The 21,275-nt window shown below is 52.1% G+C and overlaps 1 protein-coding gene across 1 annotated transcript in view; it reads left to right on the top strand.

Moving 5' to 3' along the window:
• The window catches only part of ETS1 (ETS proto-oncogene 1, transcription factor), an 81,537-nt gene that overhangs the window by 2,621 nt on the left and 57,641 nt on the right, over positions 1-21,275 (top strand). Inside the window, exons 2-3 of the mRNA XM_074559438.1 lie at positions 4,979-5,061; positions 7,240-7,384. Of these exons, the coding sequence (XP_074415539.1) occupies positions 4,990-5,061; positions 7,240-7,384 (217 nt within the window). The 5' untranslated portion in view covers positions 4,979-4,989. The remainder of the gene's footprint in view (positions 1-4,978; positions 5,062-7,239; positions 7,385-21,275) is intronic.

Genomic DNA, 21,275 nt, shown 5'->3' with positions numbered 1-21,275 from the left:
CCGGCCCTTCACCCTCCCGGGGTGTTTCCAGCGGCTGCAGCAGGGCCATTGCAGTAGGGCCATTGCAGCAGGGCCATTGCTGCTCTATTGTTCACCGCAGCACTGCTGCTGCCCCGCCCGCTTGCCCCGCAGGAAACCGGGTGCGAACACTCCAAAGTTATAAAATCACAAGAAAGGTGGGATTTAGTGCGGCCAATCTGTTCAAAGCATGGCTCTAAGTGTAGAAAGCGCTCTCCTGCCCACTGCTGTCCTTAGGGATGCTCCTTTTGTGCGAGGCGGTGCCGGGGGCTGATGAATGGGAGGAGGTTTCTAAGATGCCAACAGATCAACAAGCCCTCCTTCCCCTGGGAACGGGCTGGCAGGCGGCCTGGAAAGTGCCCGCATCCCAAGGGTTAAAGGCTGGCGGAAGGATGTCATTTCCAGCGGCTTTTTGCCCCACCCCCTCAAAGATGATAAATTATTGCTGGATGCAAAAATGAAGTGGTTATCACTGAGCAGCTCTAGGTCAGCCAGGCAGCCTGAGGAGGGTGGGGGTGTGAAAGGGGCTGCTGCAGGTTCTTAAAACCTTGATTCACCTTCTTCAAGCCAGAGATACTTTGGTGGGCTGCTGATGCTGCCCCATGCTCCTGGCTTCTCATCAGATCCCACGGAAAAGGAATTTTCTTGGTTTATTGGGATGGAGGACAGAACTCGAGCAGTGTTTGGTGGCTGTCCCAGGTGTGCCACCCTGCAGTGACACCTTCCCTGATGTCCAGCTGGGCTGAGGGATGTGGGACAGAGCTGAGTGTGGTGCTGCAGCTCAGAAACTGGGGAACAGGCTGAGCCTCAGGACTTTGCAGCAGAGCCATGGTTGGAGCATTAAGCTGGGAAACAGAGATGGGACTTGACTCTGCCACTGAGACATCACTGTGGCATCGCTCCACTTCCCTCTGCCCATCCTTGAGCAAACATAAAGCTGAACAACAAACAACAAACATGAAAATACTGTCAAGTGTCTTCATATATCCAACAGACAAAGCTCACTTTATTCTAATATTCATTTTTAATTCCTTCCCAACTTCTAATCTTCTGCAAGGGGTTATGTGTTTAATCATGAGCACAAATAGCTTTTCCCTTTTTAAACCAAGCTCGGTAATTGACTTAAAATTTAAAAAAACCCCAACCTTGTAAAAGAGGAGGGATGGATGTTGAAATGAAATTAAAATTTTAATTTAGTTTAGAACTGACCCAAGAGTGTAATAGCTTTGGCTGGTACTTGATCAAGTCCCAAAATAAATGCTGTTTCTCCTACACATGTTTTCACAATAGGACAGGAATAAAAAGAGCAAACAATGAGGCTGAAGTCAAGCTGTTAAATCATGAAGGATTTTACCAAATGGTTCAGATTCCCCTCTATTTACTAGCAGCTCTCAGCAAGCTGTGGCTCTGGATTATCTTGATGCAAATCTGCAGTGATTTCCTCAGTATCAGCCAAATTACCTGCCCGGAGAGCTCCAGCCTGGAGCAGAGCTCAGCTGAGCTCCCTGACAGCATCCAGGGCAGGAGAGGAACTCTTTGGGCTCTTATTAGAGGAAGCTGAAGAGAAGCAAAATATCCCTCAGCCATCAGGGAAACTTGCTGACAGTGAGAGATGTTTTGGGCTGTGAAGTAGTTTCCTCTGGGAAGTGGTGGAAGTTCTGTTAAAATTAGCCTGGACAAAGCAGAGCAGAGCTCTCTCTGTGCTGTCCCTGCCTCCTTTTCCAGAGCACAATTATTCCATGCCCAGGATCTGCCCACCTGCCTTTTCCAGCAGGGTGTGTCACCGACTGGGTGCCATCCCTGCCATCCATAGTGTGGGCTTGGAATGGTCCTTTTTGGGTTCCTTCTTCAGGAATTCCATGATTCTAGGTCCTTTTCCCAGCCTCCAGCCTGTGTTTCTCTGCCCTTTAACCACTGTCACCCACAAAACCTGCATCAGGTTGGGGAACTGGTTTAATTTGTGTTTAACCAGAACTTCTCTTGAACCCACAGACATGGGGATGCAAATTGTTGCTGAGTTTTGTGTTGTGCTCCTGCCCCTCTCTTGTGCTTTTTAACAGCTCAGTTTGGAGGGGAAGAGAAACCAGAAAGCAAACTGGCTCTGAATGTCTTGGAGCCGCTGTCTAGAGATGCTAATTCACCTCTTGCAGGCTGTGAGGGAGCTGCTGGGGCTGCTTTGCAGCTCTGCTTGAATCCTGTTGCTGTTCCTTGCTGCACGAAGCCTGTCCTGGGTGTCAGGATGGGTTTGGTGCTGCTGAGCTCAGGCACACCCACGGCCTCGAGCAGCAGCGTGAGGTGCCTTGCTGGAAGGTTCAGCCTGAGAAAGATGCAAAGGGGAGCAGCGAGGCGTGAAGCACTCTCGAGAGCTGCTGTGGAGTGAGCTGCCTCCTCCAAAAGGGGAGAAAACCCCAAAGCAAGCCCAGCTGCTGCTGCACGAGCTGCAGAGCAGAGAGCAGTGGTCGGTCTGCTCTGTGACTGCTCCGTGACTGCTCCCGGGGCTGACAGCCCTGACAGCCCTCACCCTCACACACGTGGCTGTCACTGTGGCAGCTGAACAGCCCCAGCTCTCTCTGCCTGTTCCACCCTGCCTGTCCTGCTTTGTTTGGCAGCATCAACCTTTGCTTTAGGGCAAGGCCAGCCCGTGTTTACCTGCGATGGTTTCCATGTGCTGAAGGTCAGGGTCAGGGGTGTGATGGGCTGGGATGGAGCACCTTGCCCTGCGTTAGGGGATGCCCTTCATGCCAGGGATGCTCCCTCCTGGAAATGCTCAAGGCCAGGTTGGACGGGGTTTAAAGCACCCTGGTCTCGTGAAAGAGAGAACTTTTCCAGCCTAAACTCGCCCCTGCCCACGGCACGGGATGAGCTTTAAGGTCCCTTGGAACCCCAACGTTCTGTGCTCAGCCAGGCTGCAGCACAGGGCTGCACACACTTTGTCTGGCCCAGCTGCAGCTGCCCCAGCTGCAGGAGATTGAAGCCAAGGCGTTTTAACGCCTCGTTAGGGCGGGCTGGCAGGGCGTGCACAGATGCTGAGATTAGTTAAGGCTTCTCAGCCACACTAACTCGCACTCGGTGTGGTTTTGGGTACAGCACAAAGAGAAACAGGTTGGTTGTTCTTCCACCACGCAGGGGTAGTTTTCAGTCTTGTGAATTAAAAGAGAAGTTTGAAAAAAAAAATTCTGCTGGTGTTCGAGGCAGAGTTAGTAATAACCAGCAGGAAATGATGATGATAATTTAATACTGTGCACATGCAGGTGTTTTGTGTTGGGCCATTACTCACAGGGCACGGGGGAGATGCTCTGGGGGTCCCTGTTTGCTGAGGTGCTGAGTGAGAGCCAGAGCAGCTCTGCCCTGCCCCGGGGGTGGAGAACTGCAGAGAGCTCTGGCAGCAGCAAAGCCCCGGGCAAGGACCAGAGGGAAAGCTGGGAGAGTCCCAGGGCCAACAGGAGATGTTCAAGGGTCCAGGGTGGAAGTGGGGGCTGGAGGTGATGTGGGTGAGCTGGTTCTGCTGAGAAGAGCTGAGCACAAAACACGTGGAGCACGAGTCTGATGAGGGAGCTGGGAAAGGGGCTCAGCTAAGGAAAAGAAGGCTCAGGGGGTCCTCTTTAAAACAAGCCTGGATGTGGCACTGTGTGCCAGGGTTTAGTTGAGGTGTTGGGGCTGGGTTGGACTCGATGATCCTGGAGGTCCCTTCCAACCCAGTGATTCTGTGAATTCTGGCTCTGCACAACTCCCTGTAAGGAGAGGGCATCCAGGAGGAGTTCCCCGTTCTCCCAGGAAACAAGTGGCAGGAGGAAAGGAAACAGCCTCAGGTAGCACCAGGGGAGGTTTAGGTTGGATATCAGGAACATTTCTTCACTCAAAGGTTTGCCAAGCACTGGCACAGCTGCCCAGGGCATGGTGCAGTCCCCTTCCCTGGAGGTGTTCCAAACGTGTAAAGTGGCACTTGGGGTAACCTGGCAGTGCCAGGTTAAGGGTTGGACTGGATGATTCTGGGATTTTGCTGGAAGATAACTCAGCCAGGTGTTTGCAGCTGCAGTGGCCACAGCCCAGGCTCTGCAGGAGTGCAGAGGGGTCCCCAGGAGCCAGGGCTGTGTCCTCAGGGAGCTTAGAGCAGCTCCTCTGCACCACCAGGCTGGGAACAGCCATTCCCACAGCTCCAGGGCCCATCCTGCCTGAGCCAGCCCTGCCCAGCCCAGGCTATTCCCTTTCCCTCTGTCCTCCAGCACCTTGGAGTCACATCCCCAAAACACAGACCTTGCCTTGGCCCTGCGTTTCCACTGGCATTGCAAGGAGAGAGGGAGAAACCCCACAGCTCTGCTAGCAGAGCCACAGTGCAGCTCCTCTGCCTCAGCCACACAAATGGCTTCAGGGATGATTAAAAGTCCAGCTAATGAGCAGCTCTGGCAGGAGGACTTGCTCAGGAGAGTGAATCCCGAGTGAGGAATGCCATGTGGGACTGCAAGGCTGAGATTCAGCCAGGGAAACCTAAGCAAAACCAGAGGATGTGTCCTGAAAGCAGCAAAATTCTTTGTAAGGCAGACAGGGCCTGACAAAGCTTTCACAGGAAAGGTGTTGATCTCAACAAACTGCCTTTTTTTTTTCTCTCTCTCAAAAAAAAATTGGCAACAATTTCCCACCAATTCTCCAGCAAAGGAAATATGATCTCATCTTCTTCCCTCAGAGCAGCTCCCTCAGCTTGCAGGTGATCATTCATTAATTCATTCCCCATTGTCAGGCTCTCTCCTGGTTCCACTCCTGCATCTGGGTGCTGCATTGTTGACACGACCCCTCTAATCACAATATTTCCTATTATTCCAGGTATTTTTCCTCTTAACTTTTCCAGCCTAAACTCATTAAGGAGACAGTGCTCCAAGCTTTATACAGCTGTGGAAAGCATGGATTTAGCTGGTGCTGTCAGTTTGTATGGCATGGACTCTAATGCCCCTCTCTGTTCCTGCAGGCACCTCCAAGATGATGAGTTATTATATGGACACAGCCATCAGCAATGCAGCTCCTTATGCTTTGGCTCGGCCTGGAATGATGGTAAGGAACAGACAGGACAAGGGAATGGCCTTGCACTGAATGAGGGTGGGCACAGATGAGATTTCTGTAGGAAATTCACCCCTGTGAGGGTGGGCAGCCCTGGCACAGGGTGCCCAGAGCAGCTGTGGCAGTGCCCAAGGCCAGGCTGGACATTGGGGCTTGGAGCCATCTGGGATAGCGGAAGGTGTCCCTGCCCATGGCAGGGAGTGGAGTGAGACAGTCTTTAAGGTCTCTTCCAACCCAAACCTTTCCATGCCTCTATCAAAAACAGGAATTGGGGCCAGTTTCCTCCCCCAGCAGTTTTCTCTCAGGTTGCTGTGATTTCTCCAGCCCTGGCCCAGCTCGGTGCCATCTCCTGAGGATCCAAGGTTTGAGGTAGTTCAGGGCAGCCCTGAATTCCGAGTGTTTACCCAGAGCTCCTCTGACCCTCTGGAGCCTGCAAACCTCCCCTGGAAATGGGATCCTTGGTGGGATTTCCTGTGCTGGTGTTGGGAGGAGTGTCAGGGGAAGCTTTGTCCTGCTGCCTCATTCACCTGGGACCAGTGGGACCAGCACAGAGCAGGGCAGCGACTGGGAAAGGCTCCCATGGTTTTCTGGAGTTTTGGACCACTCTGATGCTCCCTGTCCCAAGCCAGCTCTGGTCTGTTTGCAGCTGATGGGTGATTGTATGTAACAAATGTTGGAGTGTCATCCTGGGACAGGTTGAGCAGGGATTTGAGCCTTTTTTAGGAAAATCAGATCTATATTTAGGGAAATCTGATCTATATTTGAATAAATTAGAGAAATATATCCAGGGAAATCAGATCTTACTTAGAGAAATGGCAAATCTAACCATTTGTCGAAAGAACTGCTGAGCATGAGAGGTCAGATAAGCTCTGGGCTGACACCTCAGAACTTGTGCTAAAACCCAACATTTTCCCCAAACTGGGAAGAAAAGCCCATCCTGAGCCATGGAATATTCCCAAGGCAGCTTCACAGCTTTCCTTTAAATGGTTCCGAGCAAGCATTTGGCTTTTAAATATTGATTTGCCATCAAGGAAATCTATTCCCCCGCAGGGAAATGGTAACAATGATAAAAAATTCAAACATCCTGCATTTATTTATAGGTATGTGCATGGTATTGTCCTCTTCTAGGGAGACAAACATTTAAATGCAATGTATTTATTTTGTGGTATATATGTATATGTGTGTGTGTCCATGGTAAATATATATACATATAAAATATACACACAGATGCACATAATAAATATGGTGTGTACATATATAAACATAAATATATATGTATAAAATAGGTGTGTATGAAATAAAAGGAAAATTAAATCCTGGGATCATTTATTAAAGCTTTGTTCCCAATCTAAACAAATCCATGTTTCTAAATACCTCTATATCTATGTATAGTAAATGTATTTTCTTTATAAAGTATAAATTTAGCTTCATGTACAATAAAAATGAATGTGCAATTTATATAGAGTTATAAGCTAGGATTACATAGGTGTGGGTGTATAAATTCTTATGTCACCCATATAATCAGTACATCTATAATGTATTGTGTGTTAACACATAATAATATGTTTATTATGCAATGTTTGGGTAATGATATATTATGTTATATAAATTATAGATGCATCTGTATGTTTCATATGAGGTGTATAACTCATATATCCATGTGTGCATACCACATGTATAAACATCTCTGTGGACACACCAATAAAACCAACATAAACAACCCAAATATAAAGAAAATAATCCCAAGTAATATCCCTATAAATAGGAAGAGGAACATAAATATGAGAGCTGGGACCAGGCTCCTCCTCAGTGCCTGGGCATGGCTGTGGTTCTGCACCCCCTGGTGACCTCCTACGATTTGGGGGGTGTTTTGGGGCCTTCCGCTGCCTAAAAATGACATTCCCAGTTGTGGGGAGTGGAACAAAGCCCTGCCACAAAGGGTGTCCCCATGGGAGACCCCCAGGCTGCAATCTTGCCAAGCTCAGCCTCACTCTGACCTTCACTTTTCTCCTCATCTTGGTGTGAAAAAAGCCCTTTTTGTCCCAACACCCCTGAGCCAGCTGAGCTGGGATCTGCCAGAGCAGGGCCCGCTGCCTGATCCTGGGGCAGCCCCAGTGCCCCCCGCACATTTCGGGGTCCCCGTCCCCTGACAGTTCCCTGTGCTCCTTCCAGAAACAGGGAGTGCCCGTTCCCTGCGAGGATCCCTGGGTGACCTGTGCCTTCCAGGCCTCCTGCTGCCAGCCCCGGCCCTGCTGCCCGCTCTGGGACGAGCCCGCCACGCAGGAGGTGCCCACCGGGCTGGAGCACTACGGCACGGGTAGGACACGGAGGGGCACGGGATGGCATGGGTAGGGCATGGGGGTGGCACTGATGGGACAGGGAGGGGCACAGACAGGGCATGGGATGGCATGGGTGGGACATTTGTGGTGGCATGGGTAGGACATGGGAGTGGAAGTGGTATGACATTTATGGTGGCCAGGGAAGGACATGGGGATGGCACTGGTAGGACATGGACTGGTAGGACTGGTAGACTGGTAGGCAATGGCTCGGGTAGGACATGGATGGCATGAGTAGGATATGGAGTGGCATGGATAAAGCACAGGGTAGCACTGGTAGGACATTTGTGATGTCATGGATAGGACATGGAGTGGCATGGGTAGGACATTTGTGGTGGCACATGTAGGACACGGCATTGGCATGGGTGGGACACAGGGTGACCTGAGTAGGACACAAGAGTGGCATAGGTAGGACATGGGTAGGACATGGAGCAGTACGAGTAGGACATGGCAGTGGCACACGTAGGACATGGGTAGGATATGGAGGTGGCATGGGTAGGACATTTTTGGTGGCAAAGGTAGGACATGGTGGCATGGGTAGGATACAGGGTGGCACTGGTAGGATATTTGCGGTGGCATGAGTAGGACATTTGTGGTGGCACAGCTAGGACAAGGTAGTGGCACAAGTAGGACATTTGTGGTGGCATGGGTAGGACGTGGTGGTGGCACGAGTAGGATACGAGGTGGCACAAATAAGACATTTGTGGTGGCATGGGTATGATATTTGTGGTGGCACGGGTAGGACACAGGGGTGGCACCTTCCCTGTGCTGGTGGGCTCAGAGCAGCCTCAGCAGGAAAAAGGAGCCCAAATCCCCGCCAGGCTCTGTTGTTGTGTTCCCACCAAGTGTTGTTCCAGATTTGCTTTCTGCCCCAGTTCTGCCATCATTTATTGGGGTTTTTGTCCTTAGTGCCACCCTCAGGCACAGCATCGCCAGGTTGGCACCTGCCTTGATGGTGTCAAGGGGCTCCCTTAGTGAGGATTGGTCCAGAAGTGAGAAAAAACCCTTAAATTTGGGGAGTTGTATCTATTGTCCACCTATTGAAGTGATGCTGAAAGGTGGGAGCTTCCCTCTTCCCTGCCATGATGTGGGAATGCTCCTCTCCCCTTTCAGCTGTTTTTTTGCTGGTTTTTGGAATGTTGGAGTTCTGTGTGCACCTCCCTTGCATGTGGGGGCAGCAGCCCTGCTTGCTGCTCCTGGGGTCTCTGGGAGGATCCCGTGGGCAGGGTGCACCTGCCTGGCTGCACCCTCTGCACTTCTCCTGCCATCTGCAGGACTGGTGTCATGGCTCCTGCTTAGTGGCTTTGCAAAGTGGCATCCATGGAGGCTTGTAAGGAAACAGGGATTCCCAAATTCCCACTCCACTCTGCTGGCATTTTAGGGTCTCTTGTAACTCAATGCTTTGCACTGGCACAGGGTGCCCAGAGCAGCTGGGGCTGCCCCAGCCCTGGAGGTGTCCAAGGTTGGGACACTTGGAGCAACCTGGGATAGTGGAAAGTGTCACAGCCCATGACACTGGGTGGGCTTTAAGGTCTACTCCAACCCAGTTCTGGGAGTTTTTGATTTCTTGGGAGGTTGATGATCACCAGAGCTGGAGAGGAGAGGCCACACTGGGCCATCAGCTAAAGGAGCTCCCTGCCTTGGCCTAGGGAATGGGTTCATGCCTTCCCTGCCAGGGCCTAGGGAATTCTTTCCCTGCCAGGGCCCACAGAATGTGTTCATGCCTTCCCTGCCAGGGCCCAGGGAATGCCTTCCCTGCCTCATGTCTCCTCTTACACCTCTGTTATTTGGAAGTTGTTAGAAAAGCTCCAGGGTCTGATTCTTGCCCCAGCAGATGAATTTTCATGCTGAGCTTGGGCCTGCTTCTTGTGGTGTGGAATGAGATGAGCTTTAAGGTGCCGTGCAAGCCAGCCCAGGCTGGGATTCCAGGACTCCTGGAGGAGCAGATGGAAGGGCAGATATTCTCTGGCCTGAGCTGGGTGAGGAGGGAGCAGCCCAGGGCGCAGGTACCCCCAGCACAGCCCAGCCACAGAACCAAGAGAAAGAGCTCAAGTTGCACAAGGTGACCTTTCCAAGGGCCAAGATGAAGTTTGTGTTTCCCCTCAGTCCCACAGAAGCCTGTCCTGAAGCACTCAAACCCTGTGTAAGCTCCCCTGACCATGTGCAGCTCTCCTGTGAGCGTTCCTGCTCCTTGGTGGTGCTCGCTGGCCCCTGGGGAGGGCAAGCCCTGATGTTCAGGGACTTTCTGCAGCTGAGGGTTCAGCAGAACAGTGACTGCTGAGTCAAATGTACAGTTTGAAATCTCTCCTTGGCAAGGTTCAGGCATTTGGTTATTTTTCCTTTATCCTTGAGTGAGCACTTGAGTGTGAGCAGAAGGTGGACACAGAGAGCTGTGGCTGGAGCAAAGCCCCTCTGCTATTCTCAGGCATCCTTATTCCAGCTATTTGCTCAACTCCTGTGAGTGACCTCTCTCAGCATGATGTCAGCTCTGCTCTGATGAAATCTGCCCTGGCAGCATTTGGATTTGCTCAAACATTTTGCAAGTCTGTGCCTGGAAAGTTTTTTTAGGGTTTTTTTTTCCCAACCCTCTCCTGTTTTCTGTGAAAGTGCTCTCTCCAGGGACCAACATATCTGCAGCCCAGATCTTCCTTACTCCACCATGGCTCTGTGAACTTTCTTGTTGCAGAGGCTGGAGCCTGCCTCAAACATTAGTGAAGCCAGGGAAGGAAATCCAAGCTGTTGCTGTCTTCTACAGGTTTTGATCCACACAGCTTTTGGAGAGTTGGGATGAGCAGGACAGGCCCCTGGGTCGCTTGCAATACCTAAGAATTTTCAGTTCTTCCTGTTGCAATGCAAGGTGCTCTTTCTCTGATTTGTTTTTTCATGTTGCTGGTTCTTCAGTCTAGAGCAGTTTCTAATTTTAAATGAGAGGAAATTCTTATTTGTATATGGGGCCAGGAACAGCCTTTCATTTCTCCTTTGTGTCTCAGCTGCACATGAAAACCATTTGTCATCTATTCTTCTGCTGCACCAGAGGCTATTTTGGTTTTCATGGTCTTGATGTTGGTGAAAGAAACAAGTCAACAAGGAAAATGCAAGTGTGAATATATCCTCCTGCAATAGAAACCCACAACATTTCTAAGAGTTTGAGGGCTGCTTGCGTTTAGGGAAGATGCTTTGCCTTTGAAGCTTGAGCAAGTTTATTTACACTGTGCTTGAAGCTGATAAGATTATTCTGTGATATGGATAAAGGAAAGCCTGATGTGGATTTAGCTCATTGATAAAGCAAGAAGGGGTGGAGTTTTTTGTCTTGAAAGGCCAACATTTGAAAATGGACTGGAGTCAGTTTTATTTGTCAGCTCGTACCACAATGTGTGATGCACATGTTGGGAATGTCAGTGCCCAGGGATGACCACAGGAGGGAAAGGCCCAGCCCAGAGGTGACAGAACAAGGCATCCAGAGGGGAGCTGCTGGCTGCTCTGCTGGGCTGGGGTAACTGGTCACAGGTTTAGGAGTTTTTCTGAAATAATTTTGCTTTAAAATTTAGCTCTTATTGTTTCAAGTGTGTCTTTATTAAAACAATCAACTATTTATTACCTGTACCACAATGAAGAACAATCAACAGTGGCTAGCATGCCACAACAATTCCAAGAACAAGAATGGTCTGAGCCCCCAGTGCAGCACATGGAGTCGGACATCAAGCCAGAGTCCTGCAGGTGTTTTCTCAGCCTGGAGAAGAGCAAACTCTGGGCAAATTGTTAGAGCAGCTCTCCAGTATCTGAAGGCAGCCTGCCAGGAGGGGGGAGATGAGCTACACAAGGGCATGTAGCTCTGCTCCTTGGCATCAGGTCTGTAAAGGCACCCTGACCGCTCCATCTGCCACCCAACTGCAGGTGCTGCCCAAAGTGCTGCTGAAAGGTTGCTGAAAGCCACACTTAGCACCTTATGGTCAACTCATAAAGAGAGAGGATCCTAATAATCATCCCTGGGAATATTTTTTGGATTATACGACATTGGGTGTAAAACTGGAGTGGAAGAAAAGATTTGCTAGTGGAATTATCAAAGTATTGTGGGGCTCTGACCAACCTGAAAAACCTGATCTAGGGGGGTGCATCCTGCCTGTGGTGCAAGGGTTGGAATGAGATGATCTTTAAGGTCCCTTCCTGCCCAAACCACTCTGGGATTCTGTGATTCCATGGCAATTTCAGCAGAGACTCAGGGCTGGCTGTGCTGCCTTTAGGAGCCAAGGCCACTTTAACAGCCCCTTCCACCCAGAGTGGGTTTGTTTTCCTTACTGATAGGGGAGATAAAACTGTTGTTAATGGCAAGTGAGGGATGGAACCACTCTGACTCCAGCGGAAGAGCTTTCTACAGCTGCTGTGCTGAATTAGCATCCTTGGACTGAAGGTATTCCCAGCCTTTTGGATGCTTCTGAAGCATCTGGGGGAGTGCTCCTGGCTTCACTGAGAAATGGATCACGGAATCCTGGGCTGGCTTGGGTTGGAAGGAACCTTCAGGATCATCTCATCCCAAAGGTGGCAGGACCACCTTCCACCAGAGCAGGCTGCTCTGAGCCATGTCCAGGCTGCTCTTGGACCATCCCAGGGACCTTTTGGAGAGCAAAAAGCAGAGCTGGTGCTTCATGGGCATCAACTCCTCACAGCCTGGGCTGCCCTGGTGTGGAGCTGCTTTGGCCAGGAGAGCCAAGGCCCTGCAGCTGCAGAAACACCTCAGTGTGCTCTGTGCCCACACCCAGCAGGGCTGGACCCTGTGATCCTCCTCCCAGCCCGGCTCCCAGCCCAGCCAGGGCCACGGGCCGGGGTCCCACGGGGCCACCCACATCCGTGGCCAAGCCTCCCTGCTTTTCCCCACGTGTCCCCTCCTTTGCTTGCTCTTCTCCCGGTGGAGAACCCGCAGGAAAACGTTTTCTGTGAGCGCTTTCTGGGCCGCCTTCCAGGCCCACGCTCGGAGGAAGGGGGCTTGGGGAGGAGGAGGAGGAGAAGGGGGGAAGGTAAAGCTGACCAGGCTCAGCCCGATGGCTTCTCCAGCTGCAGAGCATTTTCTGAGCGAAGCTTTTTTTTTTTCTAAATCTGCTTTTTTTTTTTCATGTCCTTTTATCCTATTTTTAACTGTGGCCTCCTTCCTTTTCTCAGCCTCCTCCAACACTTCCCCCTCCCCTGTGCTGCGCTGCCTCCCCCGCATGCTCTCGCTGAGATGAATGGGAGCCTTCTCACAGGGCACGCACAGCTGCTGCTCCTGCCTGCAGGACAGCCAGGCCTCCTCTGGGCCAGCCACTCCTTCCCTGGGCCAGCCAGGATCACCCTTGGGCCAGCCAGGATCATCCCTGGGCCAGCCAGGCCTTCCCTGGGCCAGCCACTCCTTCCCTGGGCCAGCCAGGATCACCCTTGGGCTGGCCAGGATCACCCCTGGGCCAGCCAGGATCACCCTTGGGCTGGCCAGGATCACCCCCAGGCCAACCAGGCCTTCCCTGGGCCAGCCAGGATTACCCTTGGGCTGGCCAGGATCACCCCTGGGCCAGCCAGGATCACACTTGGGCTGGCCAGGATCACCCCCAGGCCAGCCAGGATCACCCTGAGCCAGTCAGGCTCATCCCTGGGCTGGCTAGGATCATCCCTGGACCAGCCAGGCTCACCCATGGACCAGCCAGGCCCACCCATGGGCCAGCCAGGCTCATCCCTGGGCCAGCCAGGATCACCCATGGGCCAGCCACTCCTTCCCTGAGCATCCCAGGCTCACCCTTGGGCCAGCCAGGCTCATCCCTGGGCCAGCCAGGCTCTTCTCATGCTCTTTAGCAAACCAGAATAGTTAAAGGAGGATGTGCAGGAAGGTGAAGGACAGCAGGATAGGAGGAAATTGGGGTGAGTCCCACAGGGAGGGATGCACTGGATGGGAAATCATTGCATGGCTCAGAGAAAGCCCTGCACAAACTCCTGCCATTCTCAACCTGCTGCAGCATTCCCTGACCCTCAGCTCTGCCAGGCCCAGGGGCTGAGCGAGTCTCAGGGCTCTGGTGTCACCTCTGGCCGCTGAGGTGACACAGCCTCTCTGGCTCTGGGGCTGTTTGGGGCCTGTCTGGAATGGGAGTTTTTCACTTTTCCCTTGTGGATCTTTGGGTAGTCCATGGGCTCCAGCTGAAGGCCAGTCCCAGCTGCTGTGCTGGGAAACTTGTTAGGTTGGACTTCATAGGTTGGACTTGATAATCTTAGCAGTCTCTTCCAACCTCATTATTCTGTGACTCTGTGACAATCTGGGCTGCTGAAGGACACACATAATTTTCTCTGTTAAGGGCACTTTCCAATCTGTTGGTGGAGAGAGGAGATCCCTCCATGCCTTGGGAATGGATTGCAGGGCTGTGGATGCCTGTGGGATGCCTGTGGTGTGTGTGACTCTGCTGGGAAGCACGAGCAGCCCCTGCTCTGCTCTCAGGTCAGTGGGAGCTGGAGTTGCTGGCTCCTGTGGATCCTGTTGTTTCCCTGGTGGGCAAAACACTCCCAGGGGTTCCTGTTGTTGAAAATGGGACCAGACTCCTGGTACTAAAGTGATTTCAGCATTTATTATAAGAAAAAGAAAGGCCTGAAGCAGGGGGCCCAGGCTGAGCAGGAACGTTCCTGTCAAGGATGGAGCTGCGCCGGTGCTGGGGCTGCTCAGCAGCAATGTCCCTGATCCCTGCACAGATTCAGTGGGTCAGGAGCCCCTTTTTATCCTGTTTTTTGTCCCTTTGGATTGATTTCTGTTTGGATCCTTCGTTTGCATGAAGGTTTAAGGCCTTGATTGGCCATTTAGTTCTGCCCAGGCTGGCTCGTGGTGCATTTACTGAGGTGTGTGATGGTACCTTGAGTACCTGATTTCTTATAACTACCCTTTACCCCCTTTTACAATATAACAACCAAACTAACAGTACATGCTTAACCATCTATCAACTATTTTACAACACTTTCTAACCTATTTTTAACAGTGTGACACTCAGTGATGCTGGGACCTGCTGCAGAGGACTATTTGCACTGAGGCAACAGAATCACAAAAATCCAGGCTTTCAGTTTTCCATTTGTTTCCTGCCTGACTCTGGAAAATTCTCTGTGCTGCCTGTCCAAGACAAAACCCCAGGGAGCTCCCTGTGCCTTGGTCATCAGCAGAGAATGAGCTCAGAGCTCTTTTCCCACTTGAGCTGCAGAGTCAGCTGGGGATGAGGGATTGTGCTCAGCCCTGGAATGAGGCTGGGGCAAAGCTGGAGTGTTGGTTTTGGGAGAAACCTGGAGATTTGCTGGGATTCTCAGGTTTAACAGGGGATGGGAGCTCAGCAAGAGGCAGAGCTCAAGTTTGGGAGCTGCAATAATGAGCAGCAGCACTGAGAGCTCCAGTGTGCCTTGGGGAAGGGACAATGGGATGTCCAGGAGGAAGAGATCTGAGCCACAGCCTGGCCAGGGTTTCTGTGATGCCTGGAGGCTGCCTGCAGAACAGACTCATTTTGGGGTGCCCTTGGAGCAGAACTGACCCCTCTGTAGGGATGGAGTGAGCTGGATGTACCTGCTGGGTTTTCCAGAGGGGGAAACCATCCTGCAGCACCAAACACTTCAGACAGAGTACACAATGCACAACTGGGGGGGGAGGGGGGTGTCGTGTTTGAGCTTTCCCAAGAAAATTCCTCAGAACTGTGACCAGTGGGGACACTGGGCAGCAGAGCACCCTCTCCAGAGGGTTTGGTTGCCTGTGGCCAGCCCTGGTGGCAGCACTTAGGGGGGCTTTGCTGGGCTGGTGAGGAGCAGGGAGGGCAAGAGAAGTGAGGAGAGATATTTGGAACAGCTTTCCCAGAGAAGTGGTGGAATTCCTGTCCCTTGAAATGTTAAAAAAATCTGTCAATGTGGCACTGGGGGACACCACATGTCCACCACAGTTTAGTGTTTAGTGGTGGGCCTGAGGGTTTCTCCAGCCTTTAGGATTGTCTGATTGTGTTTTCTCCCTGGATAGACAATGGGATGCCAGGAGAGCAGAGCAGAGCAGGCAGAGGGGCTGTGAGGAGTGGGGAATCCAGGACCCTGCAAACAGCCTGATCCCTTCAGCTGCTGGCAGCTCGGAGCACCTCTCTCCCTCCAGATGTTCCTCGTGTTTATGGCTGCTGCAGAGAGCCTGAACTCTCTCATTAATGCATTTCTCTCTCTCTCTTCCTCACATCGAAGCCAGAAGTCTCAGCTCGGAGGCTGCAGCTGGGAAGGAGCTGGGGTGAGGGGTGGGAAGGGGAGGGAGGTGTGCGCCAGCCTCGCGGCCCATTCACTCCCCCTGCGCCTCCTCCCCCCAGCCCTCCCAAAATACACATGCCCCGCAAAAAGAAAAACACTGGCAGATTTTTTATTTCAGAAAGTAAACACTTAGGCCATGGGGGTCTGGAGGTTATGGGAAAAGAGGAAACCATTGGGCTAATCAGGCCGGGACACACTTCCCCTGCTGAAATAAAGCAGAAATCGCTGCCTCACAGGGCGCCGCTGTGGTTAACCCTGGGGCTGCCAGTGCCATGGAAAGTCTTCCCTCAATCCCTGGGATTTGGTGCCTTGTGGTTCACTCTGCTGCTCCCAGTGCTGGGAGCCCAGATCTGCCCACTCATTTTCCCTCAATCCCTGGGATTTTGGGGCTCATGGTTAACCCAGGGGCTGCCAGTGCCATCCATGGAGTGTTTTCCATCAATCCCTGGGATTTGGTGCCTTGTGGCTCACTCTGGGAGTGAACTGTGCACTGTGGTTAAGTGCTCAGAGCGGGACTCTGCCCACTCATTTTTCCATCAGTCCCTGGGATTTTGGGGCTCATGGTTACCCCAGGGGCTGCCAGTGCCACGGAAAGTTTTCCCTCAGTCCCTGAGATCTGGTGCCTTGTGATTCACTCTGCTGCTCCCAGTGCTGGGACCCCAGATCTGCCCACTCATTTTCCCTCAATCCCTGGGATTTGGTGCCTTGTGGTTCATTCTGGACTAGCAGAGCTGGGAACTCCACTCTGCCCACTCGTTTTCCATCAATCTCTGGGATTTTTGGGGCTCATAGTTAGCCCAGGGGCTGCCAGTGCCACAGAAAGTTTTCCCTCAATCCCAGTTTTGGGGTGGAAGGGGAGCCAGCACTCTACAGCAGTCCTGTGGCCCTTTGGGAATGGGCTGTTGGGAAATTTTAGTAGGAAATGAAGTATTTTCCCTGGTTTATGAGCCATCCTATAGAATTTCATCGTTATTCTTGCCTCAGAACTCTGCCTGTCGGCTGCAAACCTCTGCAGAGAGGAAATCTCTCTCTGCTTGGATCAGCGGGATTTGGGCAATTTCTGCAGAGCTTTGAAGGGTTTTCAGATAGCTCCATTTTCCCATCCCTGCCAGATTTGCATGAGGTGTATAAATGATTAAGTCATGGATTCTTTGGTCACAAACCTTCCATGGGGGGATCCTTCCTGCTCTCTGTTACTCCATGTAGAGCTCCCATAGAACAAGGAATGGTTTCAGCCCAGGGGAGAGCCCAGGGGCCTTTGTACCTAAAGAGATCCCAATTATCCTTCTCAGAGCCTGGCCTTGGATTTCCCAGCTCCTTTCCCATCCTGACCTGTGCTCTGGGCATGGGAATGGGAATGGGGATGGGAACAGGAATGGGAATGGGAATGGGAATGGGAGTGAGAATGGGAATGGGCATGGGAATGGGAATGGGAATGGGAATAGCAATAGCAATGGGTCTCATCCCCAGCTCTCACACCTTTTGCAGCTTGGGAATGGGAATAGCAATGGGTGTCACTCCCAGCTCTCACACATTTTGCAGCTCTGTGTGTTTTTGGAAAGGCTGGCTCACTAAGCAGAGCATTTATAAATGAATATTAGAGACTGGCCATTGCTGGGAGCCAGGTGTGTTCCTTCAGACCTTGTCCCAGGGATTGCTGACTGCCTTTGCATCCTGCCAGAAACCAGGGAGACTTTGCACCCAGACCCCTGCTGCCCCCAGGAACTCAAATCTCATCCCAATGCCCACACTTCCATTCCTGAGGGAGTTCCCAGCACCCTGAGCTGTCCCCCAAGCCTTCCCTCTGCCTGCAGTCACCGAGCAGAGCCTGAAAGCAAAAGCCAGCCCGGAACAATCTCTAGGCAAGGGAAAGTGATCTTTCCATCAGAGCTGAGAAGGTTTTCCCTCAGCTCTGGGTGGTGAAAGGTGCCGTCACCGGTTCCTTGAGCCATCAGCTCCCTCTTGCAACATTCCCACCAGGAGGCAAATCCCCGATAGCCGCAGCAGGGGAGCTGCAGACCTGCCGGGTCCCACCCTGCTATCTCAAGAATGCATTTGAACAGGAGCTGTTTCTGCAGCCTCTGGAGGTCGGGGCTTCAGATGGAAATCAGGCTCCAGAGACAGTCCCACGGGGCAAATTTCAGGATTTTTGGAGTTGGTGTTCAGCACAGATAAGCCCTCGAGAGCACAGATACTTTATCTGAGCCTTATCTGAGCTATTTGCATCACTTTAGCCTGAGAAACTGCTGTCAGACATTTGGGGGAGGGAGGGGGGCAATTAGGATGGTCTTTCGATTCTTTTAATTGTTATTTCCAAGACACTTCCAGGAGGATGGGACTGTCCTGTGCCCAGCTCAGCTCTGGGAGCTTGTCCAGGCTGGAGAGGGGAAGAGCAGGAGGAAGTGCCAGGCTTAGAGAAGCAAGGAGAGCCTTTGGAGGGATATTCCTTGAAAGGCCTGTAAGGGATTGCATCTCTCTGCTCTACTTCTAAAATGAGACAGAAATCAGCTCAAGCTGCTCCTGCTGCCAGCTGGGAATGGAAGTGATTCCTCCTTTTCTGAGCAGAGCCAGGGCTGGGCTTTCCAAAGGAGCTCTCTGCACCTCCTTTTCCAGAGCCTGCTTTGTGCCTGTGATGTTTCTCACCTTACCTGGAGCCTCTGGTGGAAATATTGGGTGCCTCATCTCTTGTGCTTTCCCAGACCCCTCTTCATCCCAACTTTGCAGCAATGAGTGTTGGACTGCAAGGACCCTGCAGTGGAACCTCCTCTCCCCAGAGGGTGGGGGGATCATTCACCCAAACTCCCAGTCCTGGGGACCCTTCCCAGTGCCCATGGTCATGGAAACAGAGAAATGCCTTTCTGCCAGGTCTGTGTGATTCACTCTCCAGAATGGTTTGGGCTGGGGGCCCTCAAAGCTCATCTTGTGCCCTGCTCAGGGGAAGGCTCCTCCAAGCCCTGCCAGCCTGGCTTTTTATGGCAGAAGGGTTCTCAGGGATAATATCTAGGACACCAGACTGATCTTACAGCTGGGGGTTGGAAAACCTTGGCTGTATCACTTACCAGAAAGCCTTTAGGCATCTAAACCCCACTGCCTCCCCTTGGAGTGAGATCCACAAATCCCTGCAGCCGCTCCTGTGAGCCCCTGCACAGCAGTTTCTCACGTTGGAGATGCAGATGATTAATTCAGTGCACATTTTATTGCCATATTTAATTCAGTGAGGTCAGGAGAGTGGCTGAGGGTCCCTGGAGAGCGGGGCTGTGCGAGTGCTTCGGATTACACACAAAAAGAGACTCTGAAGTGAGCCCTGGCTGGCCCTGGAGCTGCCTGCAGCCTCCCCAGCACGTGCTGGAGTTTACCAGCCCTCCAGATGGACCTTCCCCCGTGGGATTTGGGATCAATAGGCTTTGGAAAAGCTGCACTGGGTCAGTTTGGCTGTTTGGCCAGAGCTGGAACGTGGTTCCTCTCTGTGCAGCTGATCCTGGGAGGGATGGGCCCCATGGAAGCAGGCAGGGATAACAAGGCCCTGGTGTGCTGGGGTGATGGCACCTCTGGGGACAGCCATGGGACACCCCAAAATGCCTTCAAGGAGGGGTGGGAACAGCTTGGCATGCCGGGTGGACTGCATGTGGGCTTAATTCCAGCTTTAGGCTCATGAAAGGAGCTTCTCCATGCCCTGGGAGCTGCCTTTGGAGACCTCTGATCCCCAAAGGTTAAACAGGGCTTCTCTTTTGATGTTTTTCCTTCCCTTGTCATGCTGCAAGGGCAGGTTGGGATGCAAAACCGGGATCTCCACAAATCCTTGTCAGGAGGGTGGAGCCCAGTGGGGATTGGTCTTTTCTCAGGGGTGAAAAGGGACTGGACAAGGGAAAACAGCCTTAAGTTGTGCCAGGGTTTGGTACTTAGGAAAAACAGAAAATAAACTGCTGTACCAAAGGGGAGATTTGATTTCTAAGGAGATCCAGGTCAAACAGTTAAGGAGAACTGTTAAATTCTCCTTAACTCAGCAGCAGTTCTATTTCAGAAGTCAGGAATGCCTTTCTCCCAGGTCTGTGTGATTCACTCTCCACATCTGAGGTTCAAGTTGGGCCAGGGAGCTCTTGCTTGCTCAAACTGATGTCAGCACTGAGGTAGAAAAGGAAAAAAGGAAGAGATGCCCCAAGGGAGCCTGTTCATGGAAAAATTCTAATTTGGTCAGTTCCAGGCATCTTGCAGAAGAGTCTGCACTTGGGAGATTTCAACCCAGTTTTCCAGACTCCAGAGACAGGACTAATTCTGGAAGGCAGTGATGGAAACAAAGCTGGCATCTCTCCTGCCCTGGACCAGCTCCTCACCACCAACTCCCCTTGGGTACCTATGACATCTCCAGAGGGACCAGAGCTGCTCTTGCCCTGCTTTGCATCCAGCCCCTGCCTGACCCCAGGAGAGCAGAGGCCTCGTGTGTCTGGCAGCTCTGGCTGTGCTTCCATGCAGGCAAGGAGCTACTCTGTGCAAGCAGGAGCAGTAATCAGACTGACAGGATAATGAGGCAGCCCAGTAGCTTTGCTTTGCCTCCTCCTTGTGCCGAGTCCCAGGCTGGGTGTCAGCTCAGTCCCCATATCTTGAGAAAAAAACTTCTCTTTTTTTTCCTCTTTTCTCCTTCTTGCTGCCAAAACTGACAGATTGTTGGGCGGAAATCATCAATATTTTGTCAAAACCAAATCCAAATATTTCCAGCCAAACCTCAGCGTTTTCTGGTGCTGATGTACAAACAAATCTCCGTGGGAAATGCCAGCAGGGAAAGCAGATGGAGAAATGGGCTGCAGTGCTCTGCTGTCCTGGCTCTGCTTGGGATGTGTGGCTGAGGGGCTGTGAGGAGCAGGGTGGTTGAACCCAGGAGCTAAATTTGGGTTGATCTGTGTTTATTCAGAGCACAGTGGTGTAAACAGCTGTAAATGAGCAGCCTGGCCTGGGCAGTTCATCCCACAGAGTGTGGAGTGCAGCAAGCACCGAAATTCCCTCCCTGCTTTCCAGGAGCAGGATGTGCTGCTCAGGGAATGATTTGAGAGCTCTCACCCACCTGCTGCTGCCTGGCTGTGACCACCCTGCCCTCCTCCCCTTCCATTTGCCCCTGCATTTAGCACAGCCACACTTCCACTGCCATCCCCCTTCCCAAATCCCTGCTCCAGTGGCTCTGGATCATGGTGGGAGCACTCTCCCCTCCACAGCCACCTGAAGTCAGGGTTTTGGGGCTCTCCCACGCCTGCCAAGAGCACCTCACCCTCACTGGCCATCACTGCTGCCCCTCACTTCATTAGCACCAGGGATGTTTATAAATGGCAGGATAATATTTTTCGTTTCCAGTTTGGGTTTCCAGGGCAGCCACTTTCTGAAGCACTTAGGAAGTTTAGAGAAGACGAGGTTATATAAACGGTTTTCCCCCCCTGGGCCCTTATTAATCAAGTGGCTGTGGAGCCATTCCCAGAGCTTTGGGATGCAGGGCACTGGCTGGGTGAGGGGAGGCAGCTTTTTCTTGGCTCCTGCCCTTTATTTGAGAGTTTGGGATGAATGGAGCTCTCAGACCTGCCTGTGGGGTTTGAAGCTGCTGGAGGGCTCAGGAGGCTGCTCCTGGGTTATGTT

This window comes from Zonotrichia albicollis, chromosome 27 (assembly GCF_047830755.1).
Source record: "Zonotrichia albicollis isolate bZonAlb1 chromosome 27, bZonAlb1.hap1, whole genome shotgun sequence".
Lineage (NCBI taxonomy): Eukaryota > Metazoa > Chordata > Aves > Passeriformes > Passerellidae > Zonotrichia > Zonotrichia albicollis.
The sequence above is the reverse complement of the archived record's forward strand: the minus strand, read 5'-3'. Positions and strand labels throughout refer to the sequence as shown.